At 35.1% G+C, this 21,604-nt stretch overlaps 1 protein-coding gene across 4 annotated transcripts in view; it reads left to right on the forward strand.

Moving 5' to 3' along the window:
• The window catches only part of DMTF1 (cyclin D binding myb like transcription factor 1), a 43,697-nt gene that overhangs the window by 4,580 nt on the left and 17,513 nt on the right, over positions 1-21,604 (forward strand). For 3 of the 4 annotated variants that reach the window (XM_033193810.1, XM_033193811.1, XM_033193812.1), the window contains 6 exons: positions 6,352-6,474; positions 7,767-7,883; positions 9,266-9,388; positions 13,752-13,846; positions 16,241-16,355; positions 17,787-17,863. In XM_033193810.1, coding sequence (XP_033049701.1) covers positions 7,775-7,883; positions 9,266-9,388; positions 13,752-13,846; positions 16,241-16,355; positions 17,787-17,863 — 519 coding nt within the window. In that variant the 5' untranslated portion in view covers positions 6,352-6,474; positions 7,767-7,774. The remainder of the gene's footprint in view (positions 1-6,351; positions 6,475-7,766; positions 7,884-9,265; positions 9,389-13,751; positions 13,847-16,240; positions 16,356-17,786; positions 17,864-21,604) is intronic. The other variant, XM_033193813.1, reaches the window with a different exon arrangement.

Genomic DNA, 21,604 nt, shown 5'->3' on the forward strand with positions numbered 1-21,604 from the left:
AGGCATGCTGATACATGGGTAGAAGACTTGCAAATCACACAGAAAGAATATGGATGATTTTTCTATACTTTATTGGGTCAGGAGAAAAAAAATCTGAAAACTGTCCTTACTGCCTTATAAGTTGAATTATGCCACAGACTGTTTCTCAGCGAATGTTTCTCAGTCTTTAACTCACTTAATAAAATTGTGGCACTGTATGTTCTGTAGCTTGCAAGATTTCACAGTATAAAGTGAGTATATTAAAATAGGGAATATTTTATATCATGTCTCATCCCATGTTCCATTTTAGAATCAAGCTCCAAGCATCTAGGGTCAGCAAATGTTGGTTCCTGTGCTTCTCAAGATTGACACTAATATTATCTAAACTCTTCCATACTTGTATCAATACTGTACTTGGAAATGAGTATACATCTGTTTACAGAATTAGCCCCCCAAACTGGGAAGAAAGGTGACTTTATTTCTTGATTCTGGTTTTTGGAAGATATTCAACACTTAAATACCCAGGAAAAATAGGATGATACGTAGACTCAATTGATGGAAATACCAGTCTAAGATAACCCATTGGATAGGAGCTTTACATCAATACTGAAAGGAAGAATAGCATGAATGACTCATTTCTTTAATTGAATTCTGTGTTAAATAACAGATCCAAGAATTATATCTTTATGCTTATCCTTTTTTGTCCTTCCAGGTTATAGTGTGTTAAATAGGGTCATCTTTTTCATTTGGGAGCTATAAGATTGTATTATAATGAAGACACAATGACTTCACGATAAGAGTTTTGTACCACAGTTAAGGTGTGGTTTTTTTTAAGCCACCAGAATGGTTTTATTTTTGTCATTGACAGTATGTACAAATCTGCAATTGTATAATTGTTTTGTTTGGTTTTTAAAATACTAAGTATGCATTAAAAGTATGTTTATGTTTTAAGAAATATGCATTAAAGAAGTTCACTGTAAACATAATTTTCAATATATTTTCCTGCTTTGTTTAATGCATAAATAACAATCTAAGTAGTCATAAATAAAACTATCAACTTTCATGACCCAGAAGTATAGACAAATTTTGAGGTTTGGCAGAAGATGTCCCCTCTGGTTTTATAAATTAAAACACACAGCATTTGTAGTGATTATTAATGAAAGGACTTATCCCAAGTCCTTATTGTATCCCAACCTGTTCTATCAATAATAAACCTTCCAATGTACTTGTTAAAGATGCCACATATTTAAAAACTCAATGATTAAAAGAGGTGTAAAAGGTAATTTAAATATTAGTCTTATTAAAACCACTTCAGCTTGTCTGAAAAACAAAATGCTGCTAAGGAGAGAATTCTGTACCATTAGTTAAATGGCATCTAACAAAATCTATAATTTAAGGAACAAATGAAATACATTTTAGTCTTGCAAAAAAACTTCATTGAGATCGTTACAGGAACAGAATGCTATCCTAACTTTTCTAAAATTCTTGTCATAAATGAGTTAAAACTTGAAGAGTTAAAATACTTTTAGAAAGCCGTAATTCTTGATGCAGAACATGTTAGTTTTTAATGACCAGAAATTCTTATTTCTTCAGAAAGCATTAAATAACTGTTGAAACATACCACCTATCTAGTGATTAATCAACCACTCAAGATTTATTAAGTACACATTTAAATTTTATATAATAAAAGTCAACTGGCATTTTGCACATTCACTGTATTTCATTTTATACTTTTTTTAGGTCTTCATTTATAGGGTATAAAACTTAGAAAACGTTCTTAACCAATATTTTCCTTAGAGTTAAATGATTCAGACTACAAGTAATGCTAAGCTAAGCTCTGTCATTAATACTGAAACCTAAGTTTTTCAATCAATACAAAAATGATCTGGCTCACTGTTAACTGCCTGACAAACTTTAAAAAACTATTGTTAAACAGCAGATTACAAGAAATGTTTCCCCTGTTCTTTTAAAAAATAAGACTATGAGGTACATAATCTAAATGAAAATTTACAGATGGTGGCCGAAATCCTGTTAACTTTCAGCCCAGAGTAACAAATTCCATAGTTATGCATAAATAATTCAAAATTCGAGTTTTTAATGGAAATGTCAAGGCATACAACTACATTTGTCAGATAGAGACATGATAAACTAGAAAATTTAAGCTATCAAAGCTATAAATAAGGAGTGCATAAATAAACAGCAATGCCAAAGCATTAGGGCTGTTAAAAAAAAAATTTATATAAACACGTCTGATAGTTCTTTCTGTAAGCCGCTCTCCACTGATAAAGCTATGGATAAAACCAATTCTTTCCACAGCTTTCTAATAACTGATGACAAAGCTGAATTCCTTGGTCATAAAGCTGTACACCAATAGACAAAATTTTCATATGTATTCAAAATTCTTGAAATCTCAAGCAGATCTTCCATGGTCTTCCTAACTGCATTTAGATTTGCTGCTACCCTCAGGTATTTTTTCCTTTAATTTACTAAGGTATGGTGCTATTTAAAGATACTCAGCAAATGATGAAAACATGCGAAAATGCCACTTCGGTTAAAATAGCTGTTAAAATTGTGTTTATTTTTATTCCATATCTTCTCGTTTTTAGTGTAAAAATAGTACATATGGTATAACCCATTACAAAGAAGGAAAATTGAAAAGAGCTGATGATGTGCAGTCATGTGTTGCTTAATGACAGTTCTGAGAAATGCAGTTTGGGTGATTTCATGTGAGCATCATAGAAAATACACAAACCTGTATGTTACTGTACTGAATATACTACAATTTTAACAATGGCAAGTATTTGTGTATCTAAACATATCTAAATATGGAAAAGGTACTGTAAAAATATGGTGGTATAATCTTACAGACTTACTGTGTATGGACTCTCTTGACCAAAATGTTATGTGGTACATGACTGTCTTTATTTTGCTCCAAAAAGGACCAAAAAGGTGATAGCAGAGTTGGCGATTTTCCTATTTTCTTGACAAACCAAATGGGGATGGATTCCAGAAGTTGTTAACCATAGGTTCATGTATAATCAATCAGAAGACAGGCACTAAATTACTAAACTTTGTACCCCACTATCACAATTTGATTTCTTCACCAATATTTCTCAGTCCAACATCAGAATACAGTTGTATTCTGTGTAACAACTGTCTTGACTGCACTTGGTCCTTTTGTTCTAATTTGAAAGTTAAACTTCGTGAAAAAAGTATCTGTAGGTTGTCATTTCTTTTCTCTTTTTTAATTTGACGAAGTCTCGCTCCAGGCTGGAGTACAATGGCGTAATCTTGACTCACTGCAACCTCCGCCTCCTGGGTTCAAGCGACTCTCTTGCCTCAGCCTCCCAAGTAGGTGGGATTATAGGCGCCTTCCACCACTCCTGGCTAATTTTTGTATTTTTAATAGAGATGGGGTTTCACCATGTTGGCCAGGCTGGTCTTGAACTCCTGACCTCAGGTGATCTGCCTGCCTTGGCCTCCCAGAGTGCTGGGATTACAGGCATGAGCCACCATGCCCGGCCTGTAGTTTATCTTTTCTTCCCTACTTCTAATTCTGTACTTATTTCAGTAAGACTTCTGCCCCTACTACTACCACCAAAACTACTTTTGTTAAAGGCATCAGTTGTTCTCCATATTGCCAGATTACATAGTCACTTCTCAGTTATCTTACCCTCTCAGCAGTTTTCAACATAGTTGACTACTTAATGCTCATTGAAAAAACCCTCTTGTGCTTCTTAGTTAACACATCTTAGGTTTTCTCCCTCATCTCTAGCTAGTCCTTCTTCTCCTTTGTTTGACTTCCCAGATTTAGTAGAGTGCTCTAGAACTGTAATCTAGGCTGTCTTCTCTAACCTCTTTAAGAAATCTTTAAAAACAATGTGTATGCCCCTAAGATTTATAGTTCTAATCCTGGCCTGTTGAACTCTAGTTTTATATATTTAACTTTCAGCTTAACATCTTCATTTAGATACCTTATAATCTTAGTATTAATACTAATATTAATAAAAAGAGCCTACCTTTTGAATTTTGAACTGTGTGTGTTACCCATTAAAAGTGAAACTAGGTCAGTTTCTTAAATATTAATAAATGTACTGACCACATAGCTCAGACTATAGGGGAAAAAAGTGAGTCAAGAACATATTTAAGATGACGGGACTGGGCGCAGTGGCTCACGCCTGTAATCCCAACACTTTGGGAGGCTGAGGCAAGTGGGTCACCTGAGGTCAGGAGTTCAAGACCAGCCTGGCCAACATGGTGAAACCCCATCTCTACTAAAAAATACCAAAAAATTAGCCGGGTGTGGTGGCACACACCTGTAGTCCCAGCTACTCACGAGGCTGAGGCAGGAGAATTGCTTGAACCCGGGAGGCGGAGGTTGCAGTGAGCCAAGATCGTGCCACAGCACTAACACAGCCTGGGCAACAGAGCAAGACTTCATCTCAAAAACCACAAAAAAAGATGACAGCATAAAAACAAAGCGACTATATCCCCAGTACCTGCGTATAGTAGAGGTAATATATTTGGATATATTTGTTGATTGAACAGATAAGCTTGTTAATTTATGAAGTAGCATAGAATCATTCACTAATCTCTAACCTGAGTTGTAGAACTTTAAAAAAGAAGCCAAGATTCCTGTTCTTTCCCCAACATTGTGGATTAACTTGGGTCCTGAAATAACTATTGGCAAGATTACCAAGAGTAGAGTTTACATTTCAATGGTTGGGATATAAATTTGTGCAACTTTTGGGAAAATATATTGCAGTATGATTGAAGAGTTCTAAATTTTGTCATATCCTTTGATTTAACAATTTTTATTTACTAATATTCAAGGATATGGAGTGTAAAAATATGTTTTTCAGTATGGTTTAAGGAAATTAAAAATTAGGAACAACATAAACGTCCAGTAATAGGATAACTGTTAAATAATGTCACACTTTTTATTTGCAGCACAAGCTCTATTTTTTGCTTTTTTAGTTTTTGAGACAGGTTCTCGCTTTGTCACTCAGACTGCAGTCTTGATCTCCTGGACTGCAGCCATCCTCCCACCTCAGCCTCCAGAGTAGCTGAGATTATAGGCATACACCACCACACCTAGCTAATTTATTTTTTCTGGAGACTAGATCTCACTATCTCAGGCTGGTCTCAAGCTCCTGAGCTTAAAGTGATCCTACTCCCAAAATGCTGGAATTACAAAGGTGAGCCACCACGCCTGGTGCAGCGTAAGTTTTAAGTAATAACTTTTGTTAGATGCCTACCTTGGTTTCCTTCACACTTTTCAGTTTGAGCAAATTCTAAAAAAGCAGGATATAAAATTGCAGAATACACTATAATCACAGACACACAATACACCGGGAGATGAGATTAGAGGGAACTACACCAAAGAGTATGAAAAATTGTTTGGAAAGTTTATGGATGATTTTAACCCTTTTTTTTTTTTAAACTTTTTTACATTTCTTTCCCCCATCTTTTGCAGTAGGTATTACTAACAAGCCAGCCTTTAAAAAATTGATTCAGAAATAGCAACATGAAACGTGAAATCCAATAGCTTAATGTTTCTCCAGCAGGGTCTGTACCTTTTTCACTGAAAATGCAAAGAGGATCTAATTAGAATGCTGAAAAAATTAGAATTTTAATCCCTAATTTTTGCTGAAACGTCCCCTCAAACCTCAAATCTTGTACTTTTTTTTTTTTGTTTTTAAAGCTCTGGTTGGCTTTTGAGGATAAAGATGAGAAGCTTATTGAAAGAAACCTTTAAAAACCATTTCATATTTCATAAGGTTTCACATTGCTTTCAAGAGCTTGTAATTTGTCTTCTCTGGCGTAATTGTTTAAGGTCCCCCCCACACACAGATTCTTAGATAGGGTTGCTCACCTGTCATCTTAAAAGGGTTTTCTGAATGAATAGGGTATTATATAATCTTTATACTTTAAGATAAAACACAAAGAGAGGTATTAATAATTATAAAGAAAAACTATAGTTACTGGTAATATTTATGGTACTGTATTGATTGATAATACACATCATGTTACATAATGGTACCACAGTCTACAGTTCATAGAACCACTAGCATAGCTGAGCCTGGTTTTTGTTTTGTTTTGTTTTTTTCAGAGAACGTTTGTCTGCCTGATGAGAGCCACTTGGGTTAAGAAACTGACTGTGAATAGTCATCATTTCTGTCCTTTCTTCATTGGGGAATAGTTTTAGAGGCTAATTTCCAAAAGTTCTACTTAAAAAAGAAGTCTGGTTTTGTCTTACTCTTCGAGATGAGATATCACAGAGGCTTGAGCCTAGACTGTCATCAGCATACTGCTATACTATTCATTTGTTCTTATTAAACCTTATTGTGTGTAATGCTGTTACTTTTTCAGAGTGTTGCAGAGATAGGAACATGGGAGAGAAACAATCTGGATAACATGAAAGTGATGCTGGTGGCTAAGGGAAGGCAACTTGATTCTGTGGGAAGGGCTGTAGCTGATCCATCCGTTGTCTAGGTAAGTCTGCTTTTGTTGCAAGGACCTCACATGATTTGCAAATTTGTCAAAACTAGATCATGATTTCCATTTACCTTTATTTTGGGAATGGCATAATTACTATTGTAAAATGAATGTTGTCCTTTTCAAATAGTAATTTGTATAGTAAAATTTTAATGAGTTATTGGATCTTCACCATGTAAATGTTCAAAGTTTTTGTGTCAAAGGAAAATAAATTCACTTCAATGGTAAATGTATGAATGGACTACTATCTTGTGTATAGGAGCCAGAGAGAGCCAGGCATGTTGGCACATACCTGTACCCAGCTACACGGGTGGCTATGACAGGAGTATCACTTGAGCTCAGGAGTTCAAGGCTCTAGTACACTTAAGATTGTGCCTGTGAATAGCGTTTGCACTCCAGCCTGGGCAACAATGCAAGACCCCTTCTCTAAAAAAAAAAAAAAATTAATAAACATTGAGTAATTATATCAGGCTTTATGTCCTCTGTGTTATTTAGCTGGTAAAACATACGTGCCAAAAGTGAGTATTGAGGCAAGAACCTCTTTAAATCTTATAAGGTATTTCTGACGACTTCAACCAGGCTATTGATTATAGCGTCATGCCTTTCCCCCTGCTAGCCATGAGATATTATATTCCAAGACTAATTATTCCATCTGTCTGAACAAGAGGAAAATAATACTTGTGTAAAATAGCAGGTAAGGATACTTTGAACAATGTTCAAAGTTACCTGTTTCAAAAGAAGGACTAACTCATCTCTTAAAATTGCAATTTGTCAGTGATAGATGTATGTACTTTTTCAATATTTTGAAAAGAACACAGCAAGAATTATTTAGTGTTCCTATGTTTCAGATTATAGAGCTTAAATACCTGTAAAAATGTTTTGGAAAAATAATTCTTAAGATAAAAATTTTGATGAATCTTCTGCTAAAGAAAAAGAAGTTAAGCACCTACAAAGCTGTCCATAAAAACACATTCAAAAAGTGGTGAGACTTTTGCTGATAAGATAGATTCTCTTTTGTTGGATGTGGCAAAAACATTAAGTATTATAAATGTTGTAGGTTTTTAAAATTTATCAGAGCAAACATTCTTGCAGATATCTAATTCTAAATAATGGGTATAAACTTATGAAAGGCAGTTTTTGAAATCTGAACTCTCATTGCAATTTTACATGAAGAACACTGTAGGCAGATACCCAAATAAATGTATGTGGTATTTCAGGGAATTATAAGGGAATACTTCATATCTGGGAATAAATTTTGAAATCCTGATCTGGAATCTGTTCTTGTACAGATTTGAGTATGAGCACAGTGGAAGAGGATTCTGACACAGTAACAGTAGAAACTGTGAATTCTGTGACTTTGACTCAGGACACAGAAGGGAATCTCATTCTTCACTGCCCTCAGAATGGTAGGAGAACTTGCTGACATATAATTCTGACTCTCTGAATTTATTTATCACTTTTGACCCCTATTGCCCAAATAGAGGTCTAGATGCCTATGAGTTTAACATAAATGTTAGCTTTTGTCAATCTTGTTGCTATGTTATAAATAGGATGTTGAGTCCCCAAAGGTAATGATGGAATAACTATAATATATACTTTTTTTTATACTAAGTGGTACCAGCAGTATATTTAATTCATTAGGAAATGTAGAATTATTCCTCGATGCAAATAGACTTTTTTGTTAGAACCTGTGTTAAAGAATTGTACAGTCATTTGAATATGACTTAATATGATGATCTACAATGAATTAAGATTCAGTAGCCTTCCAGCTGATAATTTTGTTGTTACTCCTCTACTTGCGCATTATTTATGTCATTTATTTATTGTGCTCTTAAGTTCATCTTTACTCAATCTAGGTTCTGTCTTCTCACTCTGTACATAATTCATAGGTTATTTAAATCAAACTTAGGGTTTTAAGTAGCACCTACCTATAAAGATGACTAAGACTCTGCCTTTATACAGAGTTCTCTGTGCTTCTCATAGGCACCTTAAGTTTCATACATCCCAAACAATCCTTACATGTACTAACTAAACCTAGTTCTCTTTTTTCCTTTCTCTGTGAATTTCATTAGTGTCCAGATCATGAATGTGGTTGGGAATAAATTATTTCTCTCATCACCTGCATCATTTCATTTGAAGACTTCTTGATAGTATTATGTTTTTTAAATCCATTGCATCCTGTCTGTTTCAAGCCCTCCTTTGTTAGTTCAGTTTCTCATTTCTCATCGAGGTATCTGTAATAGCTTTTTAACCAGTGTCCTACCTATAATCCATCTTTCAAGCAGCTGATGAAATTGTTCATGATACAGTTAATAGCATAAAGCTTCCCAAAGTTTTTAGAATATAGTACAGGTTCTTTAATTTGGCCCATAGGTCTCCAGTCGTTTCTGCTTTCCTCATAGTCTTACCTTCTGCCACATTTCATATACCTGTGTTCCAGCAGATCACACTATCTTTATTTTCCTAACATACCTATACCTTAAGCTTCTCATACCTCCGTGTCACTGCATATACTGCTTCTACTGCCAAGAGAGATAGCAGTTTTCCCTGGGCTTCCCTTCTCTTTCATGTTTGAGACACCGCCTTCAGGAGTTGAATACTGCAGTAGGCATAGAAAGACAGTGTCCTTTTGAATCCTGTTTGCACAACTAGGTTTAGTTAAATGAGCAAATTGGTAAGAAAATGTTTTTAATAGATAAGAAAATTATAGAACCATTATTAGAAATTTTGTTTTCCCTCATTGGTTTGAAATTTTTGAGATTTTTATTTGTTTGTTTTCTTCCATTAGAAGCGGATGAAATAGACTCAGAAGATAGTATTGAACCTCCACATAAGAGACTTTGTTTGTCCTCTGAGGATGATCAGAGTATTGATGATTCTACTCCTTGCATATCAGTTGTTGCACTTCCACGTAAGTCACTACGTATTAAGAGCCATAGAGTTCCCTTTTAAAATCAAAGTTTAGCTTCCAAGACATTCAATTGGCATTTCTAGATAGACTTGGACTTAATGCTTTTTTCTTCATTTAGTCAAAACACCTCTTTTTAGCTAACAATAAATACTATGTGCCAGACATATCGTTAAATGCTTTTACGTATATTGCCTACTTTAATCTTCCCAACCTTTTTTTTTTTCAATTGCCCCACAAGGAGCCTTTTTAGACTTTTTTTTCCTGATTGTGCTTTTCATGAGAAGTACAATATATCCTCAAAAATAGCTTGTATTTCTTAATGTACTGTCTGTATGTCCTTGCTTTGTTCATAAAGATAATAAAAGTTTTTGTCACATGCATTTCCCCCGACTCCAAGAACCATATTTGCCCTCATTGAGAAAGCATGCTTTACAATAGGTACTAATATTATTATTCCTATTTTACAAGTCAGGAAACTGAGACACAGAAAATTAAAATAACTTGGCTAAGAGCATATCTAGGCATTCTGGTTCCTGTAGTACATACTCTTGACCCCAATGCCATATTGTCTCTTCAGTATGCTATATGACAACATGAAAGTTAGGTAGAAGCCTAATTAGTTTATCCTTACCAAGAAAGTTCTTAATGCGTTTCTCTTCCAAGATCATTTAGAGTAGACTGGCTTCTATAGGAGGTATGATATTTCAAGTGCAATACTGTTGGCACAAGACCGCATACCAACTGCAACATTAGGTTGTATTTCTGATTTGCTTAGCAAAGAGTATGGAGTGTTCAGGAAGATTCTGGAGTAGATGTCTTAGTCCATGCTAATGGGGATGGAACACATGGCTGTTGGTGGCACTCTTAGCACAAAGGAGAGTTTTGCCATAGCTGAGAACTTTGATTTTACACTCAGCATCAGACAAAATCACATCTTCATCTTTTGAAAAAGCAAAACCAGGTTTTCAGCCTGGAAAGTCATATCTTAACAAGTAGATACGTACTCTGAATTTAGAGTTAATTGCTTGCTAAATTGAACAGAAAAGAAACTTTTAGTTTACTAGAAGACTTTATTAAAAAAGTGTTAATATTGCTTCCAGTTGTGGTATAAACAAGCATATTTCTAATTATATATTCTTTCCTCCTAATGATGATTCCTATGTTTTTTTAAATCTTTCCTAATTTGACTATTATGTTGTGATTCAATTCTAAAACTTAATTGGCCTATCTATACAGATGTAATCCTAAATATTTTCTAAACTAGAATTTTTGAGTAGCTAATTTGAAATAAATTGACTTTAACCAATTCATTTTGTTAAAGTGGAATGCCCTGTTCATGATTGTAGGTTCAAACTACACTTTATTATGTTTTTTTATGGTGGTAAACCAAATCCTTCATGGCACTGTTCGCTTAGCTTCAGATAATAGAGGAAGGTTGACTTGAAAGCACATGAGCTGCTTAATGTTGGGTCATAGCATCATCACATATGGAAGACACACTGGAGCCTAATATTTAGCAATAAGACTGATAAAGTTTATCTGTCTGGATCGTAAAAATCCTCACAGGCATCAGCCTCTCATATTAATCACTCTAACTCACTTACCACTTCTCTTTGTAGTCATCTGCCACTACATTTATCCCATTCCCTGTTTATAGTTATAACTATGTAGTGATTACAGTATTCATCTAGATGATTCTTTCAGTACCTTCGCCTCTTATTCCTTTTGTTCTCCGTTTATTACTCCCTTTACCACTCTTACCTGTTACTGGAGTTCATTTGTGATCTATTTCAGACTTGCTGTTTTCCTACCACTACTTCTATTTTTCCAGCTCACTTCCTGTAGCACTCTGTAACTCCTGCAGTCTTTTGCCTCACTGGGACCCATTGATCCTATTACATTTTCATTGTTTCTTCTCTACTTGTATCCTTTCTTTCCTTTTTACCCTGTTTTACTTTTATGGTTAATCTTATAATCACTGTCTTGCATTCACCAAGTCCTTTTTTTTTCTCTCACTTATTTGGTGAAATCATAACTGTCTAAATCTATTTTTGCCTGTTTATGTCTGTACCAGTGCAGCTAATTGAAAAGTATTAGAGAAAAATGGCACAAGCAGGCTGACTATTCTCACTTTAATTCCTGATCATTAACCTGAAGTGGGCTCATAATGCTGCCTACCAGTAACAACAGTTCTCTAGTGTTCTTTTACCCACTCTGAAATGACTATTTCATATGTCCCGAAACTTCCAAATACCTTTTCCACCTTTTTACTCTGAGCTGATAACCCTACTCACAAAGAATTTGAAGTGACCAGAAAATAATTTCTACAAATTCCTACTACCACAAATACATACCTACCTGCATCTATGTCCATTCATATATTCATTGTCCTATCTTAGGCCTACCCTTCCATTTACTAGATTTTATCCCTTTTACCTACTCAAGGACATTGTTCCAATAATTATTTTGTCTCTTCTGTATCACCAGGTTTTCTTCTACTGAGTCATTACCACAGTATCACAAACATACTATTACTTTTCTTTAAATAAAAAGTCCCTGGTCAGGCGTGGTGGCTCATGCCTATAAACCCAGCACTTTGGGGGGCTGAGGCGGGCAGTTTGCTTGAACCCAGGAGTTTGAGACCAGCCTGGGCAACATGGCAAAACTCTGTCTCTACAAAAAATACAAAAATGAGCTGGGTGTGGTGGTGCATGCCTGTAATCTCAGCTACTAGGGAGTCTGAGGTGGGAGAATTGCTTGAACCTGGGAGGTTGAGACTGCAGTAAGCTGTGAGTGTGCCACAGCACTCCAGCCTGGGCAAGAGAACAAGAGCCTGTCTCAAAAAAATAAATAAAAAGTTATTTTAGCTCACTTTTGGTTCTTACTCAATTTTCCTCCTTGCCTTTAGAGCAGAATACCTTTACAATTGCCTATATTTGCCTTCATTTCCTTTCCCCATTTTTCCTTAAACTTACTCCAAGCTTTCACCCCTTAACTAAACTGTTTTTCCCAGCTCTCCAAAGACCTTCTTGTTGCCAAATTCAGTGTTCACTTTTTTAGCGTTTGTCTTACTTGATCTGTCAGCAACGTTTGATGATAATTATTACTCCCTCCTCCCTGAAACGTTTTCACTTGGCCTATAGAAAACATTCCTGTTTTTTTTTTCTATTTTTCTGTCAATTTCTTCTCAGTCTCTACTGCTGACTTTTCCATGTCACCAGAACCTCTAAATGTGGAGCACCCCAGGACTAAGTCCTTAGACTGCTTCTTTGTTTACTCACTTTTTAGGTGATCTCAACTTAAGGTTTCAAATACTATCTGGTGTTAACCACCCCAGATTTATTCCAGACCAGACTTCTCATTCTCTAAATATTTAGTATTTGTCTCAAACTAGTGTGTTTAAAGCAGAGGTTCTATAACTTCCTAAATCCTTAAATTTGCTTACAGTCTTCTCAACTAATTCGTAGCAGGTGTATTCTTCCAGTAGTTTTGATATTTTTTTAAAAAAACGTAATATTATCCTTGGCTCTTCAGTCTCTTCCATCTCCTCTTTGTCTACAAATCATAGTGGCTTTGCCATCCAACATACATTCACAATTTGAACTACTAGTCATTCTCACTTGCCTTCACCCTAGTCCAAGCCACTGACCTATCATTATTGCATTTGCCCTTCAGATGGTTTTTCTGATAGCACAGAGTGAGTCTGTTAAAATAAAAGATTATATTATTCCTCTATTCAGAATCTTCCAGTCGTTTCCCACCTAAGAGTTAAAACCAAAACCTTTTGGCTTACAAGGCCCACACAATCTCCTACTGTTCTTGTTTAGTCTGCTTTAGCTACACTGACCTCCTTGCCATTCTCATGAACACTCCAAGCATGCCCTGTCTCAGAGCCTTTGCACTTGGCTCTCCTTGAAATGCTCTTCCTTGAGATTCCTGCAAAACTAGCTTCCATCCTCACTTGTTCCAAGTGTTGGTCACTTTTCCTAGCCTCCTATAGAAAATTTCAAATACTGTCCTCCACACCAACAGATTCCGTTTCCTGTTTTATTTTTTCTCACTACTAATCACCATCCAATGTAGTATCTTGTCCATTTTGTGTCTTTCCCCACTAGAATATAGGCTTCATGAAGAAATGATTTTTGTTTCCCTTGCTCACTGCTGTATCCCCAGCACCCAGAGCAGTATCTACTATGAATTAGGTTCTCATTATTATTAAGCAAATGAATATATACATGTGAAGATGTATTAACAAGTAGTTTATTAGGAAATTAGATGATCGTGTTTTTTTCCCATGGATATTTTTAGAACAATTAGAACTTGCCATTATTATTCTGGAGATGAACTGTTCCTTTTCTTGAAGTTTCAGAAAATGATCAGAGCTTTGAGGTGACCATGACTGCGACCACAGAGGTAGCAGATGATGAGGTTACTGAGGGGACTGTGACACAGATCCAGGTATAGTAAATCTTTTAACTGTCCTCAGGAGGATGTTCCTTGACACATTGCTTAGCAGATAAAATGATGAGAAACCTCAGCCTCCCAAGTAGCGAGGACTACAGGCACACGCCACTGTGCCCGGTTTAGTCCTTATTATGAAACAAATTACAAAGCTCTTGTTTTGATTACTGCCAAAGAGTTAATGAGTTATAATTTAATATTTAACCTCTTGGGTTGCTATCACCATTTTAGTGAACAAAAAACTTTTCTAATAATTTCTAATATTTATTTAATAAGATTAGACACAAAATGAACAAGATGTGAGTTGAAAGTCAGCATAGTTAAAAAGTTCAGAAATAGTCTGTTCTTACTGTATCTTTGCTGTAAACCAGGTGCAGCTATTTTGACATAGTTTGGTAGTTAATGTACTGTGTCTCATTTCAGTGATGAGACTAGCTTGAAAAATAATTAGAAACTATTGTAAGTCCCTATGTATGTAGTACTCTGTGGTTGCAAGAGGTCTTCAGTGAGCTGAATATTCTAGATTTCTAAGCCTTATATATATTATAGGCGTGAAATCCTGCAACCATCTCATAAAAGCTTCATTTTAAAAGCAGCAGCATACTAAATAAAGCTGAGGAAACTTAATAGATGCATAAAGTAGTGAAAAATGGGGGTAAAATACTATAAGACTTATTAATATTTATATATCAAGTATAGATAGGTACCCTTCAAGGTACCTAAGTCTCCTGCTGTACTCACTAAACTCATTTATTATTGATGGTGTTGAAAACTACTGCTACTGCTTAATAATTATTTGCTCATTTGAGGGAAAATTTGAGCCACAAGGCATTAAATGTTTGCCCCCAAATAGTGGTTAATCAGCATAACAGACTTATTCCTAAGGTTCATGGAATGGGCTTTGCTATATAGACATACTTTGAGAAATGGTGATTTGATTCTCATATCCGACTGATTAAAGAGAAGATAATTTAAGAATATTTTCTACATTATAGTTCTTAAAAGTGACTATTATATGTATCAAGGTCTTTTGATAGCTGTCTGTTATACTCTTTACTGATATATAACTTCAGGATCAAATCTTATAATATTGTGATCTTCAGAATGTAAGAACCTTAGACACATATAGTCTGTCTCAATTCTTAGCTTTATACAGGTCCTTCTTGATTTAAAAAATCAAAAAGTATGACACATAAATAGAGGGCTATAAAACTTACTCACACTTGTTCCAGTGATTTCCAGCTTTTTGCCCATGGATTCAAAAGCACTCCCATAAACACACTATATGTATTACCACCAGATACAAAAATAAAGTAGTAGGCAACAATAGAAATGTGACTTTTCTCCTAATTGTACCTTGGTTGTCCACTGACAACTTATCTTTTTCCAAAAGAGATAAGGACATCTTATCTGTTTCCAAGAGAGATGGGTTTCAGTTTCTCTTCATATTAGAAGTTAAGTTTCTGTTTATTCAAGAAGTAGTAGTCCAGTCCTTCTTAGGATTTACCTTCAGCCAGTGACATTGCTTAGTTTTTTTTTAGCCCAGAGACTGAATTGGGTTGAGTGGTCACTAAACATGTGACTCTTCCCTTATTCTGTCTGTGATAGGCTAATACCTGATATGGTAGCACTGTTGCCAGGTCTTCCTCATTTACATTATGGTTCTCTTTAGGACAGGGTCAACTCTGCCAAAGGCAGCTTTTTCCCGTGCAGAATTTGTTAGATTAGATATGCTTGTAACTAAAAATATAGATGGTGGTGGTTGCACAGAAGACTTAACTGCATTAAGAATAAGTAGTACCATACAGTTCTTTGAGAGAAAGGTACATTAATAAGGCTCTAGAGGTTGTCTAAAACAAAGTTGTCAGAAAACAATAAGCAGACCATGATTTTGCAATAATGACTTCTTTTAAGTTAAGAGATTACATTATTGGTGATTTAGGCAGCAAGCTTATCTCTGAGGGCATTAACAAATCATAACACCCAACCCTAGCACTTCCATTTTCCTATCTAGAACAGATAACTGTATATTGTATATTATTGAGCTCATTTACCTGTGTAAATATTTAAATTTCCTGAGTAGTCTATGTTGATTTAAATACTTAATAGACTCTTGGCCCATTTTATATAAAACTGAAGCCAATACTACACTTACTTGCTTAAATGAAGGTCATATTATGTTAATGCATATAATTTTGTTTTTATACCGCCATAATAAAAATAGCAAGAAATTTTTTTTGTAAATTGAATATATTTTTACTATATCTAAAACAAGTGAATTCCGTATGACTATATTTAAGTTTTATAATGCTTAGCATTGCAAAGATGAATCAGGTTGGGCATTAAATCAAGCTGTCACTTTTTTTTTTTTTTTACTTTTACCTTTTCAAGATTTTGCAGAATGAGCAACTAGATGAAATATCTCCCTTGGGTAATGAGGAAGTTTCAGCAGTTAGCCAAGCATGGTTTACAACTAAAGAAGATAAGGATTCTCTGACTAATAAAGGTAAGATATACTGTGAATTTTAGTGCCCAGTGGAAAAAAATGGAGATAGAAAAGGCTTATAGTCATCAAGATTCTGAGTTGGACCTTCATCATTAGGATTGAGCAGTTAAAGTAATTGAGCTTTTCTAACTGAATTAAATTTGGCCCCAAATGACTTTGAATTAAGGTTGTGAAACCACCATTTGTTGTTCAGTAATTAATAATTATTTTTCTCCTTCTGATTTGAAGTAAATTTTGTCTTGTTAATTTTTGAACAAATGCATAGTGGTGGCATTTAAGACAATATAGTTATTGCTTATGAGAGTAGGAAGTCAGCCTTTTCAAGGGCCTACTATGGTCTGATAAGCGACCTAGAGGCTACCTTAAGCCTTAAACGTAGTGTTTCTAGTGTTGGCTATGCTTAAGCATAGCTGGGGAAGGTGCTACAAAAAAAGTGAGCGTTGTGTGTGTGCCACTGTGAAGTACAGAAAGGAAGCAGAAAAATGTAAATCATTTTCAACCACTGTATAGTAAATACTCTTTTAAGAATACATTATTCACTTGTTATTCAATATTTACCTTGCCCTAGAGTCCGGGAGACCCTAACCCAGCAGCCCTAGAGGAATTAAAGACACACGGAAATATAAGAGGTGTAAAGTGGGAAATCAGGGGTCTGACAGCCTTCAGAGCTGAGAGCCCTGAACAGAGATTTACCCACATATTTATTAACAGCAAACCACTCATCAACATTGTTTCTATAGATATTAAATTAACTAAAAGTATCCCTTATGGGAAATGAAGGGATGGGCCGAATTAAAGGAATAGATTGAGCTAGGGCTAGTTAACTGCAGCAGGAGCATGTCCTTAAGGCACAGATCGCTGATGCTATTGTTTGTGGCTTAAGAATGCCTTTAAGCGGTTTTCCGGTTTTCTGCCCTGGGTGGGCCAGGTGTTCCTTGCCCTCATTCCCGTAAACCCACAACCTTCCAGCTTTTGTGTTAGGGCCATTATGTACATGTTACAGTGCTGCAGAGATTTTGTTCATGGCCAGTGTTGGGGCAGTTTATGGCCAGATTTTGGGGTGCTTGCTCCCAACATTTGTATATGTACTTTTTGCCCATACAATTTTCACTGGAGAAATTTTTCAAAAAGTTTTGAACATGATTTGGCTTTTTTTTACTTTTATGTTTCTTTTTAGCAGTTCTATATTGTTGAAAGGCTAAGAGAGGTAATTTTTAAAAAATCTTTTAATTATCATTGTCTTTTTTTTAGTAGGATCAAATGAATGTACTATAGCTTAAAATCCAGAAGTTACAAAAGCAAGTTGAACCTAGAGACCTTTCAGATTGCAGAGGAATGAGAAATGAAATTAGCTGAATTTTATCTTTGGTGTTTTATTTCTTTCAAAGAGTAACTTTTTTTTTTTTTAACATTACTTGTTTTCTTTTAAAGGACATAAATGGAAGCAGGGGATGTGGTCCAAGGAAGAAATTGATATTTTGATGAACAATATTGAACGCTATCTGAAGGTATCTTATGGCATATTTTTATGTTTCACTAATTTGTTTATTGCCAGTTGCAGAAATACCGGCACAGTATGCTGTATGTACTTATTAGGAACTTTTTACTTATTTTTGTAATGGATTTTTGTAATGGCTAACGTTGTAATATTTTGAATTCTCAGTTTAAAATCGCTTTACTACTTTAGTTGCCACCCTAAAGTTTAGATAAAATCTTAGTAGCCTCTCAGCATTTTAAAGTCTTATCTTTTCAAGAAGGCTATGTAATTTATATTGTTTAAAAGCTTAAGGTATGCATCTTTCTTTGTTTTGTTTTTGTTTTTGTTTTTTCGAGACAGTCTTGCTCTGTTGCCCAGGCTGGAGTACAGTGGCACAATCTCAGCTCACTGCAACCTCCGTCTCTTGGGCTCCAGCTATTCTCCTGCCTCAGCCTCTTGAGTAGCTGGTATTACAGGCATGCACCACCACGCATGGCTAATTTTGGTATTTTTAGTAGAGACGGGGTTTCACCATGTTGGCCAGGCTGGTCGCAAACTGCTGACCTCAGGTGATCCGCCCTTCTCAGCCTCCAAAAGTGTTGGGATTACAGGCATGAGCCACCACGCCCAGCTAAGGTATGCATCTTTGAATGAATTTTTGATGTCATACTAGTAGCCTTTCCCTTTAAAAAAAAATCAAAAATTTAGTTTATTTTCTTATTCAGGTTTATTTCTTGTTAGCTTAGTACTCTTCATTAAATGTCTTTTGAACACAGTATTTTTAAGGCCTTGGATTGTGTTAAGGCATGAATTGCTTTAACAGTGTTTGCTTTTGAAGTCTGATCTATTTGGGCAGGCTGGAAACAGGTGAAGAGTGATACAAAGCCTTGTATCATGTGAATGATACATGTGAGTTCTGTACAAGTTTACAGAAAGAAGAGTTTTTAGAGCAGTTATGGAAAATTTTGGAAGAGAAAGGATTTGAGCTGTCTTAAAGAATGGTTCTTGGGCTAGAGTAGAATTGGAGGGAACTGCATGAATACAAGCTGAAGCAGCAAGAAATCAAAGATCAAAACCAACGCACATTAAATTAGCCCTTTTATGTTGAACTGAGATAAATAGCCTCTGGAAAACTGGGCTCTGAAGTCCATGCCAAAGAATTTGAACTTTATCCTATAGCAGATGAGAAGCATTAAAGGGTTTAAGAAAAGCTAGTAGTTTAGTTGAGTAAGGAATTCATGGGGTAGATCTGTATTCTCAAGGAAATCTTTCCAGAGACTTGCTGACCATTTCTGTAATGGAATTAGATTCAAATAGTGTCATGTCTGAAATGTAGACCATTAGCATCATTTGGGGAAGGATGGTATACAGTGTTTAACCATTCTCCTATCCTTTGATATATTGACTGCTTACTTTAAATTTTCCACTCTACACTAATGTAGAAATACAGTGCTGCCTAGATAGAAGGTCCACATTTTAAATTTTAACTGCAACTTTCCCAAGCTAAGCTTTTTGAAATACAGCATTTTAAAACTTCTAATTCTTCAGTAATAAATGGGATCCTTCCACCATGTTTGTTGTTTTAAGAGAAACAAATACATTGGCCATTGAAAATGAATCCAGAAGTGTATTTAAGTTGTCCACTAGTCACATATGCCTCAGTTAATCCTGAAAAATGCTACTAGTTTAGATAAAGCAGTAATCAGTGCTAAGGAACACTGAACTTTGAGAATTAAGCTAGTTCCTTGTCTAGGGGATTAAAGTAGATCATCTCCAAGGACCCTTCCAAGTTAGTGATTAATGGGCAGGAGTGTGAGTAGGATTTGAGACCTTTTAGAGGACTGTTTCAGTAGACCAACTGATAGTGGCAAAGGACTTAAACTACAGTGGTAGAAATAGAATTGATAGAGAAAGGGCAGATAACCAAGTATCTGCAAGGATGCCTGAACTGAATGTTGGGAAAGAAGGAAAAGGAGTTAGAGCAACTTAAGAGTTTTTATTTTAGGTGATTGGGAGAATGATGATCAGATTGGCAGAAATAGGAAATGTCCAAAAGATTATCTTGAAAAAAGATAATTTGTTCAATTTGGGTTTTTGACCATAGCTTTTATTATGTGGTGCTCTTCTAAGACTTCTGTAGAGCCAGTTTTAAACTTCAGAGAGTTCCAATTAGTTGGATGTCCTATGTTTCATATTTGGGTTAAAAGGATAAATGAAAGTAACTTCCACAAGCAAGAAAAAGGGCAAAGAGTGTAGAGGCAGGAGAATCTTTTATCTCACTGTATGGTCATCCTGCAACACAGTGTGCTTGCATGTAGTAGATCAGTAAATATTTAGGTTGAATCACTGGCAAAATTGGAACTGCGTAAGTGAAAGAATTTTAGAAAACATTCTGAAATGTAGAAATTTTTTGCTGTGAAGTTTCGTACATTCAAAAGTATATAAAATGCATACACTGTGATTTCACCTGTTTTTGAAATATATATGAATAGATTCATTCTATGGATATTCTGTAACTCAATATTATTATTTTAATATCCTTGCCCTTTCATTTAGGTGTATTTCATTGTGCAAATGTGCAAGTTACCCATTTCACAGTTAATGGTCATTTGGGTTCTTTTAGTTTTTTGCTATTCATTTGTACAAATCTAGTGGGTGTTAATTATGGTTTTAATTTGTTTCTCTGATAACATTTTGATATGCTTATTGGCTATTTGTGTTTCTTCTTTGAAATTCCTGTTTGTCTTTCACCAGTTTTTCTGTGGCGTTAACTGTTTTGTTTAACTTAGACTTTCTTAATGTATGCTGGGTACTAATGGTTTATTGGTCATTTGTATTACAGATACAAAATTGTCCCAATTTAGTGGCCTGTCTTTTCCTTCTCTTTAGGTATCATTTGATAAAAAATTTTTAACTGCAGTATCAAGTGTATCATCTTTTTTGTTTGTTTTGCATGCATGCTTGCTTAAGAAATCCTTCCCTGCCTCAAGGGCATGAAGACATTCTCACATTATCTTGTAAAAGTTTTATAATTCAGCATTTCATGGCTGTAGGTGTGAGATATAATTTCAGTTGTATCTCTTTCTGTATAGATGTCTAATTCCTAACTTACAGTGTCCATTCTGTTCTAAATCAAGCTGCTACAAATTTGTTTCTAGGTTTTCTAATTTGTTTTCAGGTTCTGTTTGTTGATACCTGCACCAGTAGAGTACCGTCTTCAGAAGTCCCAGTATCCGATGGGGCAAGTCTCTTCATAAATGTCTTAGCTATTCTTGGCCCTTTGCTCTTTTGTTATAAATTTAAAATCACCTTACAGAGAGTGAAACATTCAAATGGAGTTTTTATTGGATGGCATTGAATTTGTACTTTGATTTGGGGGAAAGTAATATCTTCACGGTATGTCATCTTCCTGTTGAAGAACATGGTATAACTCTTAGTTCCTCCTCAATGTCAGGTTTCATATTTTCCTCCATAAAGGACATTGATAACTTGCCTAAGTTCTGATACTCTTAATTTTGATGCTGTGTGGGAACTTTTAAAAATATTATGTAAACTTTGCGTAGAAATGCAAATAACTGCATTTTGATTTTGTATCTAGCAACCTTGCTAAAAGTGATTCATCTTTTCTAATCTTTATAATTTTGGTTTTTTAAAAAATCTGATTATCAGTGAATCCTAATTTGGTAAGACGTACATATATGAATACTGAATTTTATGAATGCTTTTCCCACATCAGTTGAGATTTTACATTTTTTCCATAAATCTGCTGATG

Source organism: Trachypithecus francoisi, unplaced genomic scaffold (assembly GCF_009764315.1).
Source record: "Trachypithecus francoisi isolate TF-2019V2 unplaced genomic scaffold, Tfra_2.0 Lachesis_group4, whole genome shotgun sequence".
Classification (NCBI taxonomy): domain Eukaryota; kingdom Metazoa; phylum Chordata; class Mammalia; order Primates; family Cercopithecidae; genus Trachypithecus; species Trachypithecus francoisi.